The sequence below is a fragment of the Lithobates pipiens genome, unplaced genomic scaffold (genome assembly GCF_037356315.1).
Source record: "Lithobates pipiens isolate NorthernLeopardFrog02 unplaced genomic scaffold, aLitPip1_a1.2 Scaffold_16, whole genome shotgun sequence".
NCBI classification, from domain to species: domain Eukaryota; kingdom Metazoa; phylum Chordata; class Amphibia; order Anura; family Ranidae; genus Lithobates; species Lithobates pipiens.
This window is the reverse complement of record NW_027507748.1, coordinates 422,058,601-422,070,626: the sequence shown is the minus strand read 5'-3', so window position 1 is coordinate 422,070,626 and position 12,026 is coordinate 422,058,601. Positions and strand designations below refer to the sequence as shown.

Here is a 12,026-nt window from a genome sequence, read left to right as displayed (position 1 = left end):
GCAATACAAATCATCGCTCAAATGTCTGTGTTCCATAATTTTTCCATTAATGAAAGACATTAAAGAATGAAAGAAGATTTACTTAGCTTAGTCACTTTAAGCCCATGGCATAGTCTGATCCTATAATTTGCAGAAAATTAAAAATAACTTATGAATGCTATAGATTATTTGGTTCAATACACAGGCATGGTATGTACCCCCCCAAGATGCCGCTAGTTGTTGTGCCATAACTGAAACTCATGTGACATATTAGCTGTCGTGTAATAAAAGAAGTGTTGAAGGAAAGGAGTTGTTGCTTTTCTTTTATACAGGGCAAATTAAATATGTGCGAAGGTGGGTCTGATAAATGAAAGGAGCATCAAATATGAATGTTTTGCTAAGAGCAATAGACCAGGCATAATTGTTTGAAATAAATGAGAAATTAGACAGGCTGCCGTGGGTTAGATTTGCTAAATATTTTTTACGTGCTTTGTAAATCTTTCCTAAATGAATATGGCCTCATTAGGCATTTGACACAATTCAAAGCAAACTCTTGGATAAGGAAGCATTGGGGGTTATTTACGAAAGGACTGAAAGTGCACTTGGAAGTGCAGTAGCTATGAATCTAAGGGGTAGATCCGAAATGTGTGGAAGCTCTGCTGATTTTATCATCCAATCATGTGCAAGCTAAAATGCTGTTTGTTATTTTTGTCACATGTCCCCCTCGGATCTACAGCACCTGCACTTCCATGTGCACTTGCAGTGCAAAGTGGATTCTCCTTTAGTAAATAACCCCCATTGTCTAAATTCAAGAGCCATATGTACTTTTACTTGAATCTTGGTGTGCTTTGTATATTTTTCCAGATCTGTGCCATAATCTAGTGTGAAAACTTTCCTGTGTGCAGAAGCTTCCTGAAGTAAGGTCTTGTATATTCACCCGTGTAGTTTTCTGTAGGCAACTTTTAGTGAGTACTAATAAAGAATTATTATTATTATTATTATACAGCATTTTTATAGCGCCAACAGTTTGTGTAGCGCTTTACAAAATGAAGGCAGGCATTACAGTTATAATACAATTCGGTACAAGAGAAATCAGAGGGCCCTGCTTGTTAGAAATTACAATCTAGAAGGGAGGGTCAAGTGATACAAAAGATAATAATTGTGGGGGATGAGCTGATGGAGAAAGTAAAAAACGGTGTATTAGAAGCAGGATAGGCTTCTTTAGCCACTTCCCATCCACCTGCCATACATATACTGCGGCAAGCCTGCTCTATTAGGTGAAATCACATACCTGTACGTGATTTTGTCAATAGCCATTGGCGGTGAGCGTGCTCTGCCGAAGCCGTGATCGTGTGCTGATTGGCCACAGGGGAGCCAATCAGCGGCCACCTGCAATCGCTCCCTGCAGAGACAGATCAGCGGTCTGCTGATATAAACAAGCAGACCGCCGTGCTGTCAGGCATGTGTACTATGATCTAGTGTTCCTGCTAATCAGGAGCACGGATCAGAGTGTCCATGCAGTGAGCCCATCCCCCACACAGTTAGAAACACACTGAGGGAACACTGTTAACCCTTTGATTGCCCCTGATGTTAACCCCTCCCCTGCCAGTGTAATTTATACAGTGTCAATGCATATTTTTAGCACTGATCACATAATGTCACTGGTTCCCAAAAAAGTGTCAGCTAGGTGTCTGATCTGTCCACCGCAATGTCCCAGTTCCGCTAAAAATCACTGATTTCTGCCATTACAAGTAAAAAATACATAAATACAAAATGCCATAAATCTATATCCTCTTTTGTAGATGCTACAACTTTTGCGCAAATCAATCAATAAATGCTTATTGGGATTTTTTTACTAAAATATGTAGCAGAATACATACTGGCCTAAATTGATGAAGAAATTTGATATTTTTTATTTTTTAGAGATAATCAAATACCACCAAAAGAAAGCTCTATTTGTGGGAAAAAAGGACATTGATTTTATTTAGGTACAGCGTCGAAATTGCCAGTTAAAGTAACGCAGTGCTGTATCGCAAAAAGGCCTAGTCATTAAGGGGGTAAAACCTTCTGGGGCTGAAGTAGTTAAAGTATAACAAAAGGCAAAACTTTTAAAAAAAAATGTTGGATAGAGTGGAGAGGGATTAGAACACCTGTTCGTTTTTATTGACCATGTCCATCCTCCCCCGTAGACTCACAATCTCTATTTGTCCTGTTTACCATTATCATAGAAAGTAAAAGTAAAAGAAAATGTCCCCAGAAAAGTAATAGAGGGGATCAATGGGGACATTAGTTCTGATGACCTGCGGGTCCCCAAGGAATTCCATTAATTTGCAGGGATTTTCTCTCCCTTCTTGTTTGGCTATGCCACAAGAAGTGAAGGGAGATCTCCGCAATGGTACACAGATGGCGAAAACAAAATCTGGCATGTTATACACACCTGCTCTGTGCAGTGGTTTTACACAGGGCAGCCCAGATCCTCTTCTTCTTGGGTCCCTAGCTGGAGCTCCTGGCACTTCCCTCTTGTCCAGTGCCTCCACAGCAAGTGGCTTCCTATGGGGGCACCCGAGCCAAGCTGCAACTTGGTGTGTCCATTCAGACACAGAGCCGTGGTTTTTCCCTGCCCTTCTCTCTCCTGATTGGCTAACTGATTTTGATTGACAACAGTGGGAGCCAATGGCGCCACTGCTGTGTCTCAGCCAATCAGGAGGGAAGACGGCCAAGGCACTTGTGGACATCGCTGGACAGAGATGGGGCTCAGGTAAGTATTAAGGGGGCTGCATGAAGATAAAAAATCTTCTGCCTTTAAGTAAATAAAGTACATAAGATCTGTGAGATATAAGTAAATGAATACACTATTCATTATAGTCAAAGCTTACATATCTACATTTTCTTCTCCCAATACCGCGGACACTGACTACAATAGCACACATGCCATAATATTCTTGCAGTTTCTTATATAGTTAATGGCACAAAACTGCATAAGTTTGAAGGTTGCTCCTACATAGTCTGGAATTTGGAAGTGACCAATTTCGGCATCATACAGTATGTAATGATCAGAGTTCCCTAATGGTTACAATGAAAATAATATTATCATTATAAAAGTAATATTGGTGCTTTTAAGCGACAGGATTTGTTTGTGAAAGCATGTGTATTTCAGTACGAAGGAAACGTCCATTAATAACCTCTCCCGAAAATGGCAGTAGATACCATAAACCACCATTTTTACAGTCCAGGATATACAGTCAGTGTGCTTTTTTTGCTTGCCATGTCTCCAGAAGTCATTACTCACATTCACCCCTAGTGTCCCTTTGATGTATGAAGAGGCAGGCTTTTTTAGTTTTGCTGCACATTACTCAATGCAGGCCAACATGACAACGAAGCCCCTCTGAACTTTTACTAAAACCTATACTGAGATAATTATACAGGATGATATTGCTGACCTCTTTTTAAAATTCTATGTGGAAGAGTGCCTCTGGCTTCAATAGTTTATGTCCTGGAACAATCACAGGCCTTCCTTCATAGCCCACTCCAGGAAGTTCAGAATACTCTGTTTTTATCTTTTCCATGCAAATCACCTGAAAGTAACACTGACTCTATATGTAAATGCCCTAAGCTAAGTTCAGAAATGTAGTTTTTGTACCTTATGGAGAAGGTTATTTTGCAGCATCTGCACTCATTGAGATGTGAAGTCAGGGAGAAGCAACAACTTCTAAGCTGCATCCAACTTACTACAAGTCTGAGACTCAAAAAGAACTGAAGCCAGTGGTTCACCATGACAAATACAGGCAGAAGCCTTGCATTACCAGAATGACATGATAGCAATAGCAGCCTATATATTTCTTTAAAAAAAGGTTTATTTTTTGTAAGTTATCTTTTTTTTTTTTAATGACAAGAGAGAACACTAAACAGGTGCTCCAGTGTAAAAAAAAACAGGAAACTGGTGTATGTATAGGGAATGTAATGTATGTTGTATGTATAGGGAAGCTTGAAGGGACACTAACCAGGAAGTGATGTCACTAGAACCCAGAAGTAGTCCTCAGCCACTGACTCAGAAGTCGTCAGCTGCTGACCTGGAACAAACTTAGCCAGATCAGCGGCTGAGGACTTCCGGGTTCTGGTGACATCACTTCCTGATTAGAGTCCCTTCGAGCTTCCCTTTGACTGTAGATAGCATGTGATTACTGATAGGCCCCATGTAAGATTTATTTGATTACTTCAATAAGCTTGGCATCTTTCTTTGACATTATTGTTTTATGTGGAACTTCCTTTAGCCCAAGACTATGTGCATATGCTTTAAGTCTAGCTATTACATTCCCTATACATACAACAGTTCCCTGCTTTTTTTTTTTTACACTGGAGAACCTGTTTAGTGTTGCCATTCATCTGTTCCACTACCCTAGTTGCCACTTTCAAGGCTGCCCAAAGCTACCCATGGACCTGATTGCGGTTACAATTTACATGCTTGTGTTGGGGTTCAGCGTCCAGCCTTCTTTGTAGTTATTATCTTTTTATTGAATGATTTACAAGAAATAGATACAGGTACAGGTCTCTTTTAACCCGAGGCTAGGCATGGGTGTGATCAATGTGTTAAAAGAGACCAAAATATGTAAATGAAGCATCTGGATTGCGCATGTTGGACTGTGCTCTGGTCATTGAGCAGCAAAAACTTCCAGGGCTGAAGTGGTTTAACACTGAGGATTATTGTACAATACAACATGGAAGATACATCGTGCCAGAAATGATTGGGTGAGGGTGATTAAAGGGAAGATACATGTAGAATAGATGTCCAGAAGTGATGTCCAAAAATAGACTGTATAGGCCATATTCTTAATCAAGTCAGGACAACATTTTCTGTGGAAGCAGCTAACCCTAAAAACAGCTATTTTATTAACAAATTATATGCGCAAATGAATATTACCTATAGCACTTAGATAGGTACTATAGGTAGCAGTTCATCAGAGCCTTATTAAAGTGTAACCCCAAGAACAGCAGTAAACTGGCCACTGAGGTATCTGCTTGCAACACAACAGCTCTTGTGATGTTATGGGTACTTGGGTATAATGATCTTTGTATTAGGGTCAGTGTCTACCGGCATTTATTTAAAGTGTGAAAAAGTGGAATAGGCAGGCTCTTTATTTCAATTCTTCAATAGAATACTCTTACCTTTGTGCTCGCAATACCCTGTAGAATGTATAGTGAGCTTCACATGCACAGCTCAGTTTACATTCTGGCATACTGCCTGTGTGGCGGGATAACTGCAATTCTGTACATGCGCAGTAGTTACATAATCCCACAGAACCAATCAAGAGAGCAGAAGACTGGCACCCGGAAGAAGCCAGGGATAAGATGATAGTGACGGTATGGGATCTTGTGGGTATCGGACCTTTGGAACAGCTGTAAATATTTCTGCCTTTTGTTCTGCTTTAAGAACTGTTTATATCCCCACACATATCTATGGGAATGCAAAAGAAGAGGAAGCAGGTCAGCTGCACCCACAGTAAATGCTGCCTTGAGCTGGCTGCACACTATTCAATTTTTATACAATTTTCTTGTACAACTCTCCTTTAGATTTACCAAAACCATATACTATGAGGTGAAACCTAAACACTTTCAATTTGTATGCAATCAGGCAGGCCCTTACACTACATAGTTGAAGGTAAATCCAAAGTAAAATGAAAAACAAAAATGGTATGATGTGTATCCATCTTAAGACTATTGAAGCTCATTGACCAATGCTCTTCATGTCTTGCTACAATTGCCAAAATGTTGAAGTCCCACACCAGGCCTGAAAAAGGTGGGCTTTTTCCATGTAATAAATGGCAGTTGTGCAACGTTGTATAATTGCCACAAGCATGCTGTGCAGCTAGTGTAAACAAAATTAGATTCTTAACCAAGTGTGTGCTATATAGAAATTCTGGGATTCATAATTTCTACAGTGTGGAAACACATTTTTAACATTTAAGGTTCAAAATAGTTATGTGAAATAAATATGTGCATTGTCCTGCAATTCAACAAGACCACTCCAGTTTTCTGTGTTCAGCCATACAATTTCCTCTGTCATCTGCCTGCCTGCTCATTAGACAATGGCTCTGCAGTGTGATGATGCTGGTTAATTATCTAATAATCAGACTAGACAATTAAAGCTGCACAGCTGAACCAGTATATATTGTTGTCACTGACCTAAAAAATAACAAGACTAAGAGCCGGTTCACACAGCGGGCGATGCGAGGCGACACGACTCGCCTCGCCTCGCTCTCGCAAGTCGCCCCCGTTCTGTACAATGGAACCGTTCTGAGAGGAGCGACTCGAGTCGCTCCGACTCAGAAAAAAGGTTCCTGTACTACTTTTGGGCGACCTCGGGGCGACTTGCATTGACTTCTATACAGAAGTCATTTGCAAGTCGCCGCCGAGGCCGCTGCAGGTCGCGGCGAGGCAAGTCGGAGTCGCCTCGCCTCGCCTGCAGTGTGAACCGGCCCTAACTAAACCAGATTGCAAAGCATTTGGAAGGTAAACAAAGTTCACAGTTAAGCCTTGTATGTAACAGTTTGCCTAGAGTTCTGCTTTACCAATATCTACAGACATGATAATTTGATTACTCCTAAACATTATAAACTCAACTTTTTGTAGATCTATATACCAAACTACTACAATTATGCCGTGTACACACGATCAGAATTTTGGTCGGAAAAAGCTCTGATGGTTTTCCCGACGGAATTCTGATGGGATTTCGCTCAAACTATCTTGCATACACACAGTCACACCAAATACCGACTGTCAAGAACACTGTGATGTACAACACGTACAACGGGACTAGAAAAAGGAAGTTCAATACCCAGTAGCTAATAGCTTCCATCTCATCTGATCATGCAGGAGTTTTTGCTTGTCGGAATTGCATACACACGATTGGAATTTCCTATAGAAAGCTTTTCCATCGGGAAAATTGAGAACATGCTCTCAAATTTTTGCTGGCAGAATTTAGGCCAGCTAAATTCCGATGGAGCATACACACGGTTGCATTTTCCAATGAATAGCTCTCATCGGTCTTTTGCTGGCCGAAATTCTGATCATGTGTACTGCATTACTCTAATACATACTGTACAAAATCTAATTTTTTATTTACCTAATTACTTCATTGATTGATTGATTTGTTGATTTATTCTTTTTACAGAAGTTGCAAGGAATCAATACTCCTCACAGTCGTGCAGCCATACCCAGTAAGTAAAGCCACAAAGCATTTATATTTTGCAACCTGCATATAGAGCAAAAATGTTTTCAGTTACAGGTTTTTATAAATTTTTATTATATTAAAATGATCTGTGTGTGTAGGTTAAGGGAAGCGCTGACAATTCAATTAATTAAGTCTGCTGAGCCTGAAAAACCCTGAATACCAGGAATGAAAAGTGATTAATAGTGTAAAGGTGTGCTGAATGAAAGGCACAGACAAGTGCCCAAGTTTGTATCAGTTTTTTTCCCTGTTTTTACAAATCAGCTGATAGTAACACATTAGAATAAAATGTAATAATTGATTGATAGTGTAAAGGTGAACTGATTCTATGTAAAGGGTAGGAAAACCCACAGTGGTATAAAATATTAGACATGTGCATTTTAGTTTCGTAACGAATCGAAATTCGGACGAATTTTCATTATTTGGACATTCGGATGCATCCGAATTACCGAATTGCAATGCTAACGAATTCAAACGAAATTTGAATCAAATTCGAAAAATGACATTTTGCGACCCGACTTTGGGGCCATGTATCTCGGGGCCACTTATAGCTAGGAACCCCAAATTTTGTATTCAAACACAGTAGAACTAGCACTACAACATATCCAAATCTCTAGCACCAAGTGACCCCGAGTTACGGGGCCCCAAAGTCGGGTCGCAAAATGTCATTCTCTGCTTCAGAAAAGTGCTTGACATTTTGCGACCCGACTTTGGGGCCCCATAACTCTGGGTCACTTAGAGCTAGATGGATAAGTTGTAGTGCTAGTTCTACTGTGTTTGTATACCAAATTTGGGGTTGCTAGCTATAAGTGGTCCTGAGATACGTGGCCCCCAATTCGGGTCGCAAAATGTCATTCTCTTCTGCAGAAAAGTAATATAAATGAAATAAGATGTGTGTGTTTTTCTGCACTGTACACTGCAAGTATGAGAAGTTGATGTGACAGATCTATATAAGTAACTAACCATCTTCCAAAATTTTTAATTCAAATAGAAAAGATTAGAAAAAAATATAATTTAATAGAATAAAATAAAAAGAATATACAACCATCTTCTGAAATTCAAATTTCAAATAGAATAAATTTGAATTTCGAATAGTATGAATTCAAAATTTTTAATTAATTAATTTTAAATTTGGATAGAAAAGATTATAATAAAATAGAAAATAGACTAGAAAAATGATAGAACAGAACAGAATAGAATATATTATATTTTATTCTGTTCTGTTCTATTGTTTTTCTAGTCTATTCTTTTATATTCTATTAACCACTTGCCGACCAGCGGACGACGATGTACGTCGACAGAATGGCACGGGCAGGCATATTGGCGTACGTGTACGTCCCTTTAAATTTGCCGCCCTGCCATCGGGAGCGCGCCGCCGGCGGTGCGCTCCCACGCTGGTCGGGACCCCCGTGAGTCCGGTCGCGGGACCCGTGGACTCGATCGCCACGGGCATCCCCGCGATCGTCTCACGGAGCGGCCGAATGGAGAAGTGCCGTTGTAAACAACATTTCTCCATTCTGCCTAGCAACTAGTGACGCTGATCTCTGCTCCATGTGATTGGAGCAGAGATCAGTGTTCACTAAATGAAAGCCCAACCCCCCCACAGTTAGTAACACACCCCTAGGAACACTTAACCCCTACACTGCCACCCACTGGTTAACCCCTTCACTGCCAGTGTCATTTACACAGGAATCACTGCATTTATATAGCAGTGATTACTGTATAAATGACAATGGTCCCAAAAATGTGTCAAAAATGTCCGATGGGTCCCCCACAATGTCGCAGTCACAATAAAAATCGCTGATCGCCACCATTACTAGTAAAAAAAAATAATAAAAAATTATTAATAAAAATGCTATAAAACTATCCCTATTTTGTAAACGCTATAACTTTTGCGCAAACCAATCAATAAACTCTTATTGCGATTTTTTTTACCAAAAATATGTAGAAGAATACGTATCGGCCTAAACTGAGGGAAAAAATGTTTTTTTATATATTTTTGGGGGATATTTATTATAACAAAAAGTAAAAAATAATGCGTTTTTTTCAAAATTGTCGCTCTATTTTTGTTTATAGCGCAAAAAATAAAAACCGCAGGGGTGATCAAATACCACCAAAAGAAAGCTCTATTTGTGGGAAAAAAAGGACGTCAATTTTGTTTGGGAGCCACGTCGCACGACCGCGCAATTGTCAGTTAAAGCGACGCAGTGCCGAATCGCAAAAAGTGGTCTGGTCTTTGACCAGCAAATTGGTCCGGTCTGAAAGTGGTTAAAATCTTTTCAATTAAAATCGAAATCATTATATACTAAATTCGAATTTTTGGAAGTTAGTGGTTTTATGATATATATATATTTATTTCCGACATTCGAATTTCGTACAGAATGTATTCAAATTTGAATAGAAAAGATTAGAATGGAAATTGAGAATAGACTAGAAAAACAATAGAACAGAATAGAATATAGATACTATCTATTTCATTTTAAATTTCTTTTGCAGATTACTATTTGTTTCCATAAGATCTCCTGCAGACTATTAGCATCTATTTAAATTTTTTGCAGATCTCCTGCAGACTGTTAGTATCTATTTTGTTTTCTAACCAGATCTCCTGCAGACCATTAGCATCTTTTTTTTAGCAGATCTCCTGTAGACTATTAACAGCCATTTCACATCGTTTTTTTTTTTTTTTTGCAGATCTCCTGCAGACTGTGAAATGGCTGTTAATAGTCTACATGAGATCTGCTAAAAAAAAAGAAATAGATGCTAATAGTCTGCAGGAGATCTGCAAAAAATGAAATAGATGCTAATAGTCTGCAGGAGATCTGGTGAAAAAACTAAATTGATACTAATAGTCTGCAGGAGATCTGCAAAAAATGAAATAGATGCTAATAGTCTGCAGGAGATTTTATTAAAACAAATGGTAATCTGCAAAAAAAATTTAAATTAAATAGATAGTATCTATATTCTATTCTGTTCAATTGTTCTAGTCTATTCTCTATTTCTATTTTAATCTTTTCTATTCAAATTCAAATTCATTCTATACGAAATTCAAATGTCGGATATATATATATATATATATATATATATATATATATATATATATATATATATATATATATATATATATATATATATATATATATATAAAACCATCTTCAGAAATTTGAATTTAGTATATAATGATTTCGATTTTAATAGAAAAGATTTTAATAGAATATAAAAGGATAGACTAGAAAAACAATAGAACAGAATAGAATAACATTAACAACATAATAACATAATAACATATTCTATACTGTTCAGTTCTATTGTTTTTCTAGTCTATTTTCTATTTTATTATAATCTTTTCTATCCAAATTTAAAATTAATTCATTTAAAAATTTGAATTCATACTATTCGAAATTCAAATTTATTCTATTCAAATTTGAATTTCAGAAGATGGTTGTATATTCTTTCTATTTTATTCTATTAAATTATTTTTTTTCTATTCTGTTCTAATCTTTTCAATTTGAATTAGAAATTTTGGAAGATGGTTAGTTACTTATAATTACTTATATATATCTGTCACATCAACTTTTCATACTTGCAGTGTACCAGTGCAAAAAAAACACACACATGTTATTTAATTTATATTTATGGTATCAATGAAGTTGTCAGCATGCCTGATTGAAGAAGTCACAGATGTCGATCGCAAGGCAAGTGCATATGCTGTATGTCATTGTCCACTTGCCAAAAGTTGTGTATTGTATTTGTCCACTTGCCACGTCACCTGCCACAAGTTGTGTATTGTCCACTTGTCACGACACCTGCCAGTAGTGCCACGTGACCTGCCATGAGTGCCATGTGGCCTGACACGAGTGCCACGTGACCTGCCACGAGTGCCATGTGACCGTCCATGAGTGCCACATAACCTGACACGAGTGCCACGTGACTGGCCACGAGTGCCACGTGACCGGCCACGAGTGCCACGTGACCTTATACGAGTGCCACATGGCTGGCCACGAGTGCCATGTGGCCTGAAACGAGTGCCACGTGACCTGACACGAGTGCCACGTGACTTAACACGAGTGCCATGTGACCGGCCACGAGTGCCATGTGACCAAGTTGTGGATTGTCCACTTGCCACATCACCTGCCACCAAGCGACCCCAGATATGGGCAATATGAAAGTACTTTTCTGCAGCAGAGAATGACATTTTGCGACCCGAATTTGGGGCCACATATATCGGGGCAACTTATAGCTAGAAACACCAAATTTGTCATTCAAACACAATAGAACTAGCACTACAACATATACACATTTGGGGTTTCTAGCACCAAGTGACCCCGAGATACGTGGCCCCAAAGTCCATTCACAAAATGTCAAGCACTTTTGTGCAGCAGAGAATTACATTTTTCCGACCCGGATTTGGAGCCACATATCTCGGGGTCACTTAGAGCTAGAAACACCAAATTTGGTATGCAAGCACAATAGAACTAGCATTACAACCTATCCAAATTTGGGGTTTCTAGCACCAAGTTACCCCGAGATACATGGCCCTAAATTCGGGTCGCAAAATATTTTCGAATCCGGTTGAAATAGTTTCGAATGCGGTTGAAATAATTTCGAATCATGTTGAAATCATTTCGAATTCGGTAGAAATATTTTCGAATTTGGTTGAAATATTTTGGAATGTGACCAATTTTTCAAATTCGGCAGAAAACTAAATGAAATACAAAAATGAATTTAAGGAATTTAACGAATATAACTAAAGGAAATTAATTAATTAACGAATGAAAACGAAACGAAAATAAACACATTTTTTCCTTTTGCACATGTCTATAAA

General features: G+C 38.5%; 1 protein-coding gene across 3 annotated transcripts in view; it reads left to right on the top strand.

The window, feature by feature from the left end:
* Positions 1-12,026, top strand: part of FRMPD4 (FERM and PDZ domain containing 4) — a 491,089-nt gene that overhangs the window by 405,600 nt on the left and 73,463 nt on the right. For all 3 annotated transcript variants that reach the window (XM_077482546.1, XM_077482547.1, XM_077482548.1), the window contains one exon: positions 7,148-7,193. In XM_077482546.1, the coding sequence (XP_077338672.1) occupies positions 7,148-7,193 (46 nt within the window). The remainder of the gene's footprint in view (positions 1-7,147; positions 7,194-12,026) is intronic.